At 37.9% G+C, this 16,393-nt stretch overlaps 1 protein-coding gene across 1 annotated transcript; it reads left to right on the top strand.

Moving 5' to 3' along the window:
• The first annotated feature begins 2,074 nt into the window (after window positions 1-2,074).
• On the top strand, window positions 2,075-10,236 carry SLC45A3 (solute carrier family 45 member 3). The gene is made up of 5 exons (XM_063451322.1): window positions 2,075-2,105; window positions 2,597-3,033; window positions 5,461-6,279; window positions 6,452-6,717; window positions 8,411-10,236. Exons 2-5 carry the CDS (start codon window positions 2,865-2,867, stop codon window positions 8,819-8,821), a joined length of 1,665 nt encoding a protein of 554 aa, XP_063307392.1. The 5' UTR covers window positions 2,075-2,105; window positions 2,597-2,864; the 3' UTR covers window positions 8,822-10,236.
• Window positions 10,237-16,393: the final 6,157 nt, after the last annotated feature.

Raw genomic sequence — 16,393 nt, forward strand, 5'->3', positions numbered from 1 at the left:
GGGAGAAGTAGTTTTTAACGTCAGTTCACACAATGCTGGTGGCAAATTCTTTTGGAAGGGAGTAATGAGTTGGATGTCCAGAATCCCCAGTAATAAGATACAACTTTACTGTACGAAATTTCCTTCCAGACCAACTGACCTGTTCTTCCCGCAGAGAACAATCCTTTTGCCCTTATACCTCTAGTAGCCTGTAGAGCTACAAAACGCCTGTGTAATACAAAGCACATTCTGCACCTCAACAATATAATTGGACTGTTTTAGACACAGATCTTTGACCCTCCTTACCCTAATTTCACTTTACCATTTTGTCATTCTTCTTCCTTGTCTTTTTTATTTTTTTATTTTACACATTAAGGTTTATTTATTTTCGTCAGAAAGTAAACACTGAAACTAGAATAACAGGTTGAATTAATCGACATGGGGAACAAGGAATACTCGTTAAGAAGATGCTAATGCTGGTCATTACAGGTCCCATTAAAAAAGATCTAAGAACATTGCAAGTTATGCCAGTCTTGGTGGAGTACCTCTCCCCAAGAAAAAGGAAAACATTTGTTCTGGTGAGTAGAATCATTACCTTAAGGCTTTTTGCTGTAAAAACTGTCTTTTCAGAGAAAATGCAGTGTTTACATTACAGTCTAGTGATAACTTCACTGGCCACTCCTCAGATAGCTGTTAGAGATCCTTCCTAGGTCATGGCTGCCTAAAATGCATCCACACATTCAGTGTCTCCTCCCTCTGCATGCAGACACTGAACTTTCCTCATAGAGATCCATTGATTCAATTAATCTCCATGAGGAGATGCTGATTGGCCAGGGTTGTGTTTGAATCATGCTGGCTCTGCCCCGATCTGCCTCTTTGTCAGTCTCAGCCAATCCTATGGGGAAGCACTGTGATTGGATCAGGCTACCACTTCTGATGATGTCAGCACACTGCTTGTTTTTCTGTGTCTAACAGCATGCAGTTACAGCTTCAAGCTTGCATGCAGTAAGATGTTTACTATATATATGTAGGCACAAGGGGCACTGGGGGGCTAGATGGTGGTTTTAACACTATAGGGTCAGGAATACATGTGTTCCTGACCCTATAGTGATCTTTTAATGTTTTAATGCTAAACTTAAGTCTCCAGAAGTGAATTCTCTCTGTGGATTAATGAAAAAGCATTAACCTGTGCAGCAATGGGCAGTTGTGATTGTCACTATACAGCATAAGGGAGCAGAGAGGAGCTACAGGAAGATCACTGCTCCCTCACGCGCTGCCTCAGCCGACCACCTCGATGAGACCATTGTTTGCCCAGCCAGCCGCTTTAGGTAAAGGACTGACAAATCCCAGTTCTAGTCGTCTGGGATTTATCGTGCCCTGATTATATATAAATAAAATAATCAGTCTATATATATCAATAGATGACTCTTGGTGAAAGGTATTTGTCGATAACATGCAAAAACTGAGTCATACCTCATTCCATTTGCTGTGCATCAGAGGATTTATCTAATTTTTTTTTTTTATTAAAATTCTTTTATTTTTGGCGTGTCGTTACATTGCACTTTGGCTTTTAAGTATGCATAACTTAGTACATACATTTATACTGTCAAGTACATATATACATTGTGTAATGCGATTCTTACAGTATTAAGTCCGTTGTCTCAAGCCTAGGTGTATTTTTGTTGGCGACACATGTTAACAAATAAACAGTGAACACTTAACCTGGTAGAATACTGGAGACCTTAGTAGAGTGCTTCGTCTGTTTTGGACGCCCTCCGCTCGTGGTTGGTGGCCTCAGTTCGTGGTCTCTGTGTCTTCCAATAACCCAAAAGAAAAGGAGTAACGGATAGAGAAGAAAAAAGAGGGGGGGGAGGGAGCCACTCAGGCGGAGATCGGAGTTTCGTCTGGATTACGTTCGGGTTTGGTTGGTGATGGTGGTGCCCCATTTCCTGATTTAACCTCAGTTCTCTCTATCACAGGCCTTCCAGGTTTCCCAGACCTTTTCATAGGCTTTCAAGGTGCCTCTCACCAGTGCCGTGAGGTGGTCCATGACGTGGATATCTCTTATTTTATGTACCACCATATTGATCTGGGGGATTTCGGGTTTAAGCCATGCCTGTGCCATGGTGAGTCTAGCTGCTAAGGTGATTTTACGTAGGAGTTTTTGGTCCCTTCCTGACCATTCGGGTTTATCTAATTTTTAAGTCAAAAACACACAGGAAACCAGAGAATGGTAGAAAAATATTTTATACGTACCCCTTTTTCCTAAGCACTTCATATTTGGTAGAGTGCATTATTCATTTTACAGCATTTTGCTTTGTGCTACTACTAGATTATTACATTCGTTTGATTATTGTTATAGATTATAGAGCCAACAAATTCAGTAGCACTGTACAAAACATGGACAAACAAAGAAATGATTACAGCAAGACAACTTAGACGAACAGGGACAGAAGGTGATGCGGGTCCTGCTCAAGCTACACAACATTTAATGAGAATGATCATACAAAAGCTATAGTTCTGTTGGGTAAATTAAAATGCAACACTTTAACAATGGCATATTATATTCTTTGTAAAACAAAACTAATTTGTCTGTTTTTATTCATTTTTTTTCCAGGCTATGATGCTTATATACTGGATATAGCGTCATTGGATTTTTACCAAAAGAGCTGCCGGACCCTTATTTCAATCTCCCTGCTCCTCTCGTCTTTCCGTATTATGATGGGAGATGTATCCACTAATATGTACCATTAAACTCGTGGCTCACTGTAGTAAGGATGGCTGTTTGGAACAGAAGCAGCAGGGGTGAAGCAGGATATAAAGTGTTTACCTGCGGAACTTAGAAGTATAACTAGAAGATTCAGACAGCGTCAAAAGTTATCAAGATGCAGACGTCCGGGATCCCCCACTTCCTCCACAGTGCTAAGGCACAGCTCCTGCTTGTTAATTCCCTGACATGTGGTCTCGAGGTATGTTTGGCCGCAGGAGTCACTTTTGTTCCCCCTTTGTTGCTGGAGGCTGGAGTGGAAGAAAAGTTCATGACTATGGTATTAGGTAGGTGGTATGCTTTTCTATGGATATACAACATGATACAAATACTCTTCTGTTTTCTACACGATTCCTGTACTACTTCTTGTAATGGTCTGTTTTCTCAGATTTATATAGTATTAAAAATGATAAACACGTTTTAATCAATGTTTGTCTCCTAAAATTGGATGAGTTGGATAGAACTGAATTAGAGCTCATCTAATAAACAGGTTAAAGTTATTGAGTCATCTTGCACTGAACCCAGATTTACCCAAGTCACTTAACTCTTGGCCTTAACTAAATAGTCCACAGAGGACCTCCACTAAGTAGAAAGATAAACGTGACTTATGTAGTTAAGGAGTGCATTCAAGGGCATTTTAAAACATTATTTATGTAAAACATAAGTATGTATTCAATAATTAAACCTAAACTTTACAGAACTTTTTTGTAAAACCGCTTTTACATAGAAGAACATGTGAACTTAAAGGAGCACTATAGGGTCAGGAACACAAACATGTATTCCTGACCCTATTGTGTGAAAACCACTATCTAACCCCATTGGCCCCCTTTGCCTCCCTACTGATTCTAAAATCCTACTTGTATTCAAGTCTGAAGCTGCTGCCTCTGCCTGTGAACTTCCTCTGACATCAGAAGTGGTGGCCTGATCCAATCACAATGCTTCCCCATAGGATTGGCTGAGACTGACAAAGAGGCAGATCAGGGGCAGAGCCAGCACAATTCAAGCACAGCCCTGGCCAATCAGCATCTCCTCATAGAGATGAATTGAATCAATGAATCTCTATGAGGAAAGTTCAGTGTCTGCATGTAGAGGGTGGAGACACTGAATGTTTGGATGCATTTTAGGCAGCCATGACCCAGGAAGGATCTCTAACAGCCATCTGAGGAGTGGCCAGTGAAGTTATCACTAGGCTGTAATGTAAACACTGCATTTTCTCTGAAAGGACAGTGTTTACAGCAAAAAGCCTGAAGGTAACGATTCTACTCACCAGAACAAATTCAATAAGCTGTAGTTGTTTTGGTGACTATAGTGTCCCTTTAATATAAACAGTGGTGAAACTTGTATGTTGCAAACTGAGGTTAGATTATTTTGGAGAAATCAGATAAATTATCACAAATTAGTTATATACAGTTGGAGCACTTCTGAATCTACCGAAAAGGACTCTGAAGAGCTTTGGAATAATTCCTGAACTATTTCACAAATAGTCAATTTATATCAAATGAGACTGAACATAGAAGGGGTACTATGGTTAAAAAAATAAAAGGAAGGACAGTTTAAAGGCTTGTTAAAGTTATTTTTGTGTCTTGGAGTATGATGTTTTTTTTTTCTACAGTCTAAAAGTGGTAATTTCAATAGAAAATATTTATTTAAATGTAAAGCAAAAAGACTGAAGGTAATGATTCTACTCACCAGAACAAATTCAATAAGCTGTAGTTGTTCTGGTGACTATAGTGTCCCTTTAAATAAGATGATCTATAATGATAACCAGTTCTGTCAATGATTGATTCTAGTTTCATGATTCTTAGAAAAATTAGGATTGAACCAAAACATATGCAAATGGTTGGACAGCACCCGAATGGTGGTTGGAGAGGGCTATATGGCCCACCCATTGTGCATACCTGTGAGCAGAAGGTTTTGTTGGTGGATTTTCCCTTAGTTGAGTTATTTAGGACATTGTGCTTTGCTTTTGGCTGAGTAGGGCTTCCACTGAGAATTTAAACATCCAGTACTATAAGTGGTCTTGTGAATTAATTATTTATCTTTTTGTTTTTTGTAGTTTTATACATATGATTAGAAAGTGCTTACATAAGGAGATCAATTGATTCATTAGTGATTCAAAGTAAAATCACTTCTCTTTTTTTCTTGTTCTCCATTACCTTTATGAATCTTATTTAAATTCTTTTGCAGAGTTGATTACTTTTACTAGCAGTAAAACATATTTTGGCTTTTTTTTTTTTTAATTGATTTTATCTGTTTGGCCAAGGTGTGCATGTACCTTCACAGATCATTTTATGTTTTGCAGTAAATATGCAGTAAAATTAGCCTTTGCATGCTATAAAACCAGTAACGGGTAACTGTTAAATTGTACTCAAGACATTTGACAGGTTATAAGGATAAGGTGCCAAGGCACTCCTGGTACTATAACCACTACAGTTGGCTTTAGTAGATATGGTGCTGGGAATTTTACTTTAATTTAATACATTTGTACTTGATAGATCTAGTGGAAAGTCCACTTTGCTCAAAGTTTTGGTAGCTATGTTAGAAAACGTTTGAATGGGAATGTAGATAATTGCAACACTTATGGAGACTGAAATTTAGATACTAAAATCAGACTGCTTTTACCAATTTTTACTTGCAGTAAAATTCTTCTTGATGTGTTTACCAAAACCTCTGCTTTCCATTTTAATGCATTTTTTTTTTTTTTTGTCTTTTAGGTATAGGTCCCATCCTTGGCCTTTTAGTTGTGCACTTCATAGGTTCTGCCAGCGACCGACTGAGGAGCCGATTTGGCCGCCGCCGACCCTTTATCTGGATTCTGTGCCTAGGAGTAATGTTAAGTCTGATCATTATCCCATATTCTAAACAACTGGCAACATTTACGGGAGGCGACTATGCTGGAACACAGGTGGCTTTCCTCATCCTTGGCATTGGACTATTGGATTCCTGTGGACAGGTTTGCTTTACACCATTGGAAGCCTTGCTCTCTGACCTGTTCCCAGAGGGAGAGGCCTGCAGCAAAGCATTTTCAATGTATGCCCTGACTGTTGGCCTAGGTGCTTGCATTGGATACTTATTGCCTTCTATAAACTGGAATGGCAGCTGGGTGGCACAGCAGTTAGGCGGGCAAGAACAGTGTCTTTTTATCCTACTTTTAGTCATTTTGGCTGGATGTGTTTTTGCCACATTCTTTGTTTCTGAAGAAGTGAGAACTGGTGGTGCACATGTAGATGTTCCTGGAGAAGTTCCATCCAGGGTGGTGACCAATTTACGAGCTTGGCAGCTCTGGAATTTGCCACTCAGGGCTTGGCGTTTAGCTATGGCATTAAAAGGCATATGTGCTTTTGTGTCACGAATTAGGAAGTTTTGTTACCGGGTACCTTTTGCTCTGTGGCGTCTATTTGTAGCACAACTCTTCTCCTGGATGGGTCTCATGACACTTATTCTCTTTTATACTGACTTTGTTGGTGAAGGACTTTATCATGGTGTGCCCGTGGCAGAGCCAGGGACGGAAGCTAGACTTCGGTATGATGAAGGTGGGTAGTATTGATCTTTGTACTACTTCTGTTACTCCAAGATATTTTTAACTACCTAATGTTATGTTTTTAATATATGATGTTGTTACAATGTTGCTGTGATTTGTGCTTCCATTGGCATCTTTACCTTCTTTTTAGTTATATGCCTGACTATCTGTATATTCTATTTTAGGAGTCAGAATGGGGAGCCTGGGGCTCTTCCTTCAGTCTGTGATGTCCATGATCTTCTCTTTCTCCATGGACTATCTCATAAAAACTTTTGGCACTCGATATGTGTACCTTTCTGCTGTTACCTGTCTCCCATTGGCTGCAACAGTCATGTGCTTCTCTCAAAGTGTGATCCTGGTTACTGCATCTGCAGCCTTGACTGGCTTCCCGTTCTCTGTTCTGCAGATCCTGCCGTACACTCTGACCTCACTCTACCACAATAACCGCCAGGTAAGTATATACTGCATTATAATTTGTAATGATCGTTGCCTGCAAATAGTCAGGACTAGCGCATGGATGGGAGGCCGTATCCAGCTTTCCTCACACTATACACCCATCTCATCCTCTTCCTTATAAACACAGTGAACACTATAGAATTTATGGATAGCAGTCAAAAGGTGCGGATTTTATAGTTTAAAATTTATTTTTGTGTGTGTCTTCTCTAAAGTGGCATTATTTATTTTAGAATGACTTTATGTTCTTTTTCAGCGAACATAATGCACATATGTAAATTTTGCTTACTCAGTGTGGGTGAAGAGGGGGCGAACGCTAAGGGAGCTCCAACTTTTGTTAAACCAGTCTCAAACTATTTGCAAAATAAGAGGGGACGTTTCTCAAGGTCTTTTAACTATAGTACATAACCAGTACAGAGAGCTGTAGTAATTATGTTGTTTATATTGTCCCTTTAAATTCGGTGGATTTAGACACCATGGGGGGGATTTGCAGGTGCTATTCTGGTCACAGTGTTAAGTAATGAACAATCACCATGGAAACCAATAAAACATCTCTCAACATTTATACCCATAATAGCACCTGTTTTTGCTTTGATAAATCTTCCCCCATGTTTCATATTCAATAGGCAATGTAATTTGGTATGACTAGCAATACACAACACAAACTGGTTATAAACACAGAGATTTATTTACTTAGCACTGAAATGTACTGAATTGAAAACCAATTGCAAAATCCAGACCAAAATAGGGAGTGGAAAATACATATAAGTCAATGGAAAGACACACCGAGCAAACCTTGCCTTTGTTCCTACATTATTTGTTCAATGCTGCATTGTAATACTAAGTATACATCTGCATTTGTATTTTTCAGAAAAGTAGGCCTATGAAACATTTTAAATCCGCAAACTATAGTTTGAGTACATAAATCTGACACTCTAGAAATGTACTAATCAATGACTCCAACTGGCTGTTGGAAATAGTGGTGGCCGCTGGTTACAGCCTTACGTTTTTCTTTTATACTAAAGTCCTATTGGATGTAGTTAGTTTCCAAAAATCAACATAGATAGAGCTTGTTCCTTTTTTTTATTAAAAAACAAAACAAAAAAAACAGCATACATTTTTTTAAGTTTAACAGGTAGGATTTTTCATGACACAAGGATTGGTTTTCTTTTCATTTTTTTTCTTCCTAATAAACATGTCCCTTTAAGTTTATTTGCTTTTAGCTTTTTAAAAACACATGCTGATCCAGTGATGTATGCTTGTTTTGGCCCTTTCTCTCATTTCATCTTCTCTCCTTTTTTTTCTTGATTTCTCTTCTGTCCTGCTGTCCTTGGATGGGCTGTCTTCTGGGGATCAGAGAGTTCTTCTGTTCTGTAAGTGTTGTGTGTTTTGCAAGCTTTTAAGGCTTCAAGGAAGGATTTTAGATTAATGGAAGGCAAAAGTTAAATATAAGAACCCTAAATACAAAATGCATCGTTATAGGGTTCTGCAGATCCATTATAAAGAACAGCAACCCCGGTCTTAGTAGACCAGATGAGAGAACCTTCCTTTTACTGTCCAAAAAGATTGACCCGATCAATTAAGAAGTATTTCGTATGCTGTTATATAAATAATATATACATTTTAAAATGTTAAATTTGAGACTTGCTTGCTTTTATGTGAGAGTGAAGTATTATTTTTCTATTCAACAGGTTTTTCTCCCCAAATACAAGGACAAGTGTGAGAACACAGCAGAAGACAAAGTGAACGAGAAAGAGTGGAAGTCTGGCTTCATTAAAGAAACGCCGAACGGCACAGCTGTTACACTGCTCAGCTCCCACAACTCCCCGTTGTGCCTTGGTCCTTCTACCAGTGACGGGAGTGCCACTGCAACAGAGCCTGTAGTCGCCAACCATGGGATCTGCCTGGATATGGCCATTTTAGATAGTGCTTTATTACTGTCACAAGTTGTGCCCTCACTTTTTGTGGGTATCATTGTCCAAATGACTCAGACCGTGACCGCCTACGTTGCTGCAGCTGCACTCTTTGGACTGATTTCCATCTATTTCTCCAATAAGGTTGTATTTGATAAAAGCGATATGATGAAAGTGGATGCTTTGTAAGCAGTTTCTGCACAAAGTTTGGAGATAAATCTGTTTTAAGACACCTTTTTTTTTATTTATGAAGTTGCTGGTACTTTTAATCAAGAAGCTTTGGTGAATGCTAGAAGTCCACAATAGACGGAAGGAAAAAAAGTTAATGGAATGTTTATATTTTACATTGGATCCTGACATTTTAAAATGTCCGTTAAATTATATGGGTACATAGATGTACATTGTTAAAAGCTGTATAATTCAAATATATATTTTATGGTTATACTATTGAAAGTCTTAAAAAATATTCCTATATTTTGTTGAAATGTAAATAGAAGAGCAAATAATTGTAGTATAGTAATTGTGATATACAATGCTCTATTTATTATATAGAAAGTGTGTGTGTGTGTGTGTGTGTGTGTGTGTGTGTGTGTATGTATGTGTGTATATATATATATATATACACACACACACAGCGGTGCAGAATCCTTGACACTGGGTGTGAGAGTTATTTATCATACAATAAGATTAGAACCACTACTTTTGAAACATACCTGTTTTTACTATTACGTAGGTTCTGGCATCTCCAGCTGGTTCAATAACGAACAGAGTTTATTTTTTTTTTGCTAAGTAAATTAATTTTATATGTGCTTACATTTTATGATGGCTTTTGCTGCTATAGTAATTGTCTTTTATAAATATTTTTTTTTTTTTTTGCTGCAAAATAAAGGCCCCCTTTTAGTTGTGTCTTTTACGTAGGCACTCTTTGGATTTATAATGAAACTTCAGATGTAAGATTTGTTCTCCAGCCAAGGCCAGCCAAGCCCTCAACAGCTTACTCCCCCTCATGGGCTCCCAGTACATCCTGTTGCCTGCACACTAAGGAAGCTCACCGGGTTGCCCATGCAGTAAAGGGCCACCCAGTGGGCATTTGTAAGCAGGGGCCCTGTCGTGAGCTGTTGCATTTAACAGCACGACCGGGCCCCCTTGCTTTTTGGCAGAATGGGAGGAAATGACTACCGTGAGTCACTTCCTCCCAGAGAGAGCCGCGTGGGAGAGACCAGGTAGGCAGAGATGAGGGGGGCTGAGCCGGATGGCCACCACTCTGGACACCAGGGAAGCAATCTTTCAAGATAGGAAACGGGAAGTAGATTTAAAAGTGTAAATTTTGCATGTGTGTGTCAGTATGTCTGTCAGTGGGTATGTCAGTATGTCTCAGTGTATGTGTGTGTCTGTCAGTATATCTGTTAGTGTGTGTCTGTGTGCCAGAATGCCTATCAGCGTATGTTTGTGTGTGTCATTATGTCTGTGTGTGTCTGTGTATGTCTTTGTGTGTCTGTGAATATGTCAATATGTCTCTCAGTGAATATATGTGTGTCATTATGTCTGTCCGTGTGTGTGTGTGTGTGTATGTGTCAGTATGTCTGTCCGTGTATGTCTTTGTAAGTATGTATGTGAAAGGTGTGATTGCGTGGCAGGGAGGGGGCCAGGGGGCCCAAGAAAATGCTTTGCCCAGGGTCCTAGTGATATTATAGACAGATCACCACCTTATTGTTCCCTGGTGGTTACTGACTTTGACTAGTTCAAAGGTATGGATATAGATTTAGAGGATATAGGTTCAATTGAAAGTATTTGCACAAGAACCACTAATATGGTACTTTCGTTCTGCTTGACGCAATGCTTTTTTAAAGAAATGTGATAGGGTAGTCTTGCACGCAGAACACATTTCATGTACACCATGGTTATTATCATAGTTTACAGATCAGCAGAGCCACCAACCTGTATGCTTACAGCAAATTTGATAGCTCCAGTGTAGAAAGCAAGATATTTTGGACAACACTGACAGGTGAAAGATCAAAGTAAAAAATCCTGCATTGCTGTGTCTGAGCCAGGAAGGTTGGCGAACAGCAGCAGTAAGCTAAATTGCTTACACATTGCTGCAGTTATAAACCAATCTTTGAACTGAAATTAGGCACGGGGTACATTCTGGACCAAAAGCCTTAATAATATAATGTTATGGTGATTAGATGCATGGTACATCTATCGACATCCAAACCATCTGGATGTATTATATGATATTCTATCAGATACATTCTTAAATTAGGCGAATGGGATGTCTTCTTTTTTTTTTTTTTTTTAATATATTGTGTACTTTGTACTTGAAAACTTGACTGCAATCTAAGGGTGATTTACAGTAATCGTCATACAGAAGCTGTTCTGTACTTTATAAAACAATGAAAATATTACTGGTTGATAAAGGAAGGCCAATGGCCAGAAAACTATGGATGTGGAACCACCTGTTCATCAAAGCATGCGTATTGTTCTAAGCCTGGCATCATTCTTATTGATTTAAGCCATTGTTATCTGAATCAAATTTAAACACAATTAATAAGATTTATTTCTTATGCTGACACTTTCTCATGATTTTGATGCACAAAAATTCCCAGTTTAGTATTTTTTTGTTGATGAAGTTGCAGCATCTTATTACAAAAATATAATACACGTTGTTTTTATCCATCACCCACTAATCACGGTAATCTATAGTATGAACAAGATGGCTGCTAATCGTATGTTTATAACAGACCGGAAACCTCACTTACTACAAAGTAAATGTTGAAGTGTTGTGTGCTGCAGAAACACATACCACCACTCCAAAACTGGTACAGTGGTGCCACCTGTTTTTGAGATGCTGTGCATGTGAATATGTGTTTAGAATTTAAAGTACAACACTCAAATGGTTAAATTCAAAAGCAGATTTTTTTATGGAAACAGAGGCCTCTGTTTCTAATAATAATTCTGCCTTTGGATTTAACCCTTTGAGTGTCCTGACAGTTTTTAAGTCTATACAATGTATGTAGTATAGTCTGTGAGGCACCATTGGAATATCCATCAGCTTATTGTGTGCATGCATATACTGTGCAGAACCATTTGTGGGGAATTGTGAATGTATATTGGACATACTTTCCCCATGTTTCCTTGTTCGGTAGACAATTATCGGGCATAATATGCATCAGATGCCAAGCTACGCCAGAACAAAACAAATACAAAACAACTTTTATATGTTTAGTAGAATATTCCATTATCTCTTCCACCTAATGAACAGGATATTACACATTTAATTTTGAATGTACTCCTCACAGAACATACCATTTTGATACTTTAATATTTTCCTTCCAAATTAATTCTAGCCTGTAGCCACATCAAACAAGGGGATTCATAGCATTTTGTTGTTTTTTTTTGTTTTTTTTTACCTTGGCAGCAAAAACATTTCTTAATATCCATGCACTTTGCTAACTGGTAGGTATTACACTATTGTAGAGAGAATCGTTTGGCACGTTTGATTTATTTATACCTGTTCACATACTCTAGCCATTGACCAGGACTATTTAAAAGTAATTTATTATCAGGGATATTTGTCCCGTGTAATTTTTTTTTTCTCTAGAGAAAATAACGAAGGTCTAATAATCGACTAGAAAGTAGTTTGAAACTGAACGCTTGATTGCAAAGTGTGACATTATTATAAACCTGTGGTGAAAGTGCATGTCAAGAAAAAATAATGGATATGATCTTTGTGTGCCTCTTATACATGTAATGTATGTTTATAGGCTGAAAAATAATTTATTTATTTTCTTCTCTTACTGCCAGCTAAAAAAGGTTTCAGAGTTACTTTTGTTGCAGCTCCTGTTTATAAATAGGGGGAAAAACTTTATATACCGGTAACTATAATTTATGTATTAAGCGTTACTCTCTTTGCCACGTTGAGAGACAAAGAGAGTTTGTCCAAAATTCTATTTCTTTAGCAGGATAAAGGCAGTAATGAATGTCTTTCTACTTTAGTGATACATGTCTTTATATGAAGAAATTCTTATATGTACATCTAATATTTTTTTACTTTTTCTTTGATAAATCTATTTGTAGAGTATTTAAATTTACCATTGCAGGGTTACCGTATTTATATATACATAAAAAGTGAAGGGTATTTTTTTTCTATTTTAAGCAAATTTAATCTTTTTGATACTAAATTGTTGGTGTTTGTCATAAAATGCATATACTTGAGCATTTCTACAGATTTTTGAATTGAGGTGGGTCAGTAAGAACCATTTTATTTAGTTGTTAAAAACCTTTGGCCTGTTGCAGGCAAAGGATGCTGGGAAGTCTCATGTAACCATTCTACTAGTTTCTTGATAATTGCTAAAAGAATTTCTCAAACTCAAGGCTTTTGCTAGTCTGGAGACAGTGAAACATATGTGAAGGAATGAGATTGACTGTTAGTTTACATTGAATATTTTATGTTCTATTTTGCACGGTGAACTTGTGTTGTTGATGGATACATCTGCATCTCTTGTGAAATGAAAACCAAGTCCTAATTGTTTTTTACAATCGGAAAATACAATAAAATGATTTTTGTATCTGTCATATCTTAAAAACGGTCTTGTATTTATTTTGAAGAAATTAATAATATAGTAAAATAAAGGTTTGCTAAATTTATTCAATGAGTTTTGTCTTTATTTATTTTTATTTTTTTACTCAGAAAAAGCACACTGTTAATTTCACTGAAAAACAAAACATACAGTGATTGGATAATTTGATATCCAATCAGATCCAATCCGAAAGAATCATTTTACACACTGTTCTGTGGCATGAAACTCCACATAACTCACTGAAGAGGTTGCTGACAGAACTATCTGTATTAAAAGTATGTATTTCTAAAAGTAAACAACAGTAAGGGGGAGGGGGAGTGTCATAATCATTAATATGTTTATGTTAAGTTGTTTTTTGTTTGTTTGTTTGAACTATTTTAGATCCAAAGTAAGGCCAGAGTGGACATAACAGCACAAATGAACATTAAACATACTATAGATTTGCATAAAAAGTGTGTCATTATTGTAGAATTCTCATTCCATACACAATACTGAGATGCATTAGGCATATGGGATAGAAGGGCATAGAGAGTAGGAGTATTATTCCTTTGAATGCTTGGTATTTAGTCTTGGACTTCATTGGGGTATACTCCCAGCAACAAGAAGCCCATTTCATTTGAATACTGCAGCTTCAAAGGTACAAACAGAGACGCAGAAGATATTTAACGGGACTTCTTTTATTTTGTTACTAGATTATTATTTTACTATAATGATGCTGCCATTGTTACATATAGTTTACTACGGTAATATTTTGTACTTGCTGTTGCATGTAGTTATTAATAATCTGGCTGTTAGAATTTTGGTGTGCAAATATTTAATTGTTTATAACAAATGGCTGGCATGCTCCATCCCCCATCTCTCTTCCTTAGGCCCAAAAATCCCTCATCCATCCCAGCAACAAGAAGGCCATTTAATTTTACTCTGCTCTACCCATCCACCCACCCTGGTTCCTTCTAATATATAGCATGCACCTCCAGCTGTTTGGAACCACAGCCAATCACCTCCTTATTACGTTCAGCTGCTGCAGTTATACTATTTATTTATCTCTGCCATCAAATACAAATTCCTCTGCTACCTCTTGTCTCATCTCCCCATTTTAACCTTTAGATTGTAAGCTCACGGACAGGGTCCTCTACCTGTTGTATCGGTCTGTTCTTATTGTGTCTTTTTTTCCCCAGTTATACAGCGCTGCGGAATCTGTTGGTGCTTTATAAATGCCAGTAATAAATAAATAGGAAATTTATATTAAAGAAAACAAAATACAGCAAGTAATTACACCTTAAGTTTACATGATGTGCAATATTGTATACCACAAAAATGCTTAAAGGACCACTCTAGGCACCCAGACCACTTCAGCTTAATGAAGTGGTCTGGGTGCCAGGTCCAGCTAGGGTTAACCCATTTTTTTTATAAACATAGCAGTTTCAGAGAAACTGCTATGTTTATAAATTGGTTAAGCCTTCCCCCTAATCCTCTAGTGGCTGTCTCACTGACAGCCGCTAGAGGCGCTTGCGTGATTCTCACTGTGAAAATCACAGTGAAAGCACGCAAGCGTCCATAGGAAAGCATTGTAAATGCTTTCCTATGCGACCGGCTGAATGCGCGCGCAGCTCTTGCCGCGCGTGCGCATTCAGCCGACAGGGCAGAGAGGAGGCAGAGAGGAGGAGGAGAGCTCCCCGCCCAGCGCTGGAAAAAGGTAAGTTTTACCCCTTTTCCCCTTTCCAGAGCCGGGCGGGAGGGGGTCCCTGAGGGTGGGGGCACCCTCAGGGCACTCTAGTGCCAGGAAAACGAGTATGTTTTCCTGGCACTAGAGTGGTCCTTTAAGTTAGAAAGAGAAGAAAGTTTAATTAGCACAAATAGTCTTACTTGCAGTGGGACAATCCTGGAGACACAAAGGGCATTACAATGTTGTCACAGTGAACAGCTAGTTATTCATATAAAGTCAACACACAATGGCCCAAAAACTGAAGACTCTACAAATGAAGTGTCTATAAAATGTTGGCATGTCTGTATTGTTTATGGTGAAAAGAGTCAGTGGCTGCTGGTTTGACATCAAGCAGGGAATTCCCTGGCACAAAGTGATAACCTGTTTAAGCACTATAAAATTGAGTTTAGTAACATGAAAAAGAGGCACCACCAATCAGCTGCCTCTGATTTTGTCTAAGTTTGATTTTTGTTCCGCCAGTAGAAGTTTGTGGGCTTAATAGTTTATCCCCAGCTGTAGTTCCTCTCATCACATAGAATTTGTGGAGCCGGACATAAACTGATGGCAGCCAAACTACTGCTGACTTCATTGTACAAACAAAAATAAGATACAATAGTAACATCAAAAGCAGCAAGAATGTAACTTGGATACCACCACAATCCAGAAGAAAAAAATAGAAAGCATAGTAGTAAAATACCACTACATAAATATGAGTATCACATAACTAAAGGATGCATAAAATTTAAATCTAACAATTTGAATACTAAGTGCAGTATATGTCCCAAAGAGAAAAGTCTTTTTAGTAGCGAAGTAAAACCTACTAGAGATTGTATCTTTTGGAGGTCCGTCTGTTATCCTCCTTGATGGGCAAACGATCAGATGCAAGATGAGTGGGCAATCGATTCTGGTTCTGTTATTGATGGCTCATCTGAAATGTAATGTAAAGAAAAAATGCTCAGGTTCAGGCAGAGTTTATTAATGGAACATCAAAGTGCACAGCAACGTTTCGACCTCGATGCAGGTCTTTGTCAAGCTTTCTATAGTGATAAAAATGCATTTACAAAGGGAGAGCCTCCAATCGGCTCTTAGATAGCCCTTAGAGCGATATGATCCCCACTCCCGAATATGTCTTTTGGTATCCTTTTTGAGTGCTCACAGTGCAGCCGTCATATGCAATGAATAAAACAAATATAGCGCTTTTTGCTTGAAATGGTAACAATTGTAAATTCAGAATTAAATCTACTTACATTTATAAGAGCACCATATGCTCAATTACATCAGCTTGGGTGCTATGCCTATTGTCATGTATGTAAGTAGATGCAGCAGCTTTTGTAGAATCTCCTCTGGATAAATAAAAAACAATTTTGATGGTAAAAGCTATTTTATTGTGATATACCATACAAAAATAGATCAAACAAATAAAAAAGAGTAATTCTATACAATCACAATGCGTTTCGCCCTTAGGCTTTTTCAAGT

The sequence above is a fragment of the Pelobates fuscus genome, chromosome 1 (assembly GCF_036172605.1).
Source record: "Pelobates fuscus isolate aPelFus1 chromosome 1, aPelFus1.pri, whole genome shotgun sequence".
Taxonomy (NCBI): domain Eukaryota; kingdom Metazoa; phylum Chordata; class Amphibia; order Anura; family Pelobatidae; genus Pelobates; species Pelobates fuscus.

Coding starts and splice junctions, on each gene's coding strand:
- SLC45A3 (XM_063451322.1), top strand. CDS start 2,865: ATGCAGACGTCCGGGATCCCCCACTTCCTCCACAGTGCTAAGGCACAG. Junction 3,034..5,460: donor GTTCATGACTATGGTATTAG/GTAGGTGGTATG, acceptor TTTGTCTTTTAG/GTATAGGTCCCATCCTTGGC. Junction 6,280..6,451: donor TAGACTTCGGTATGATGAAG/GTGGGTAGTATT, acceptor ATTCTATTTTAG/GAGTCAGAATGGGGAGCCTG.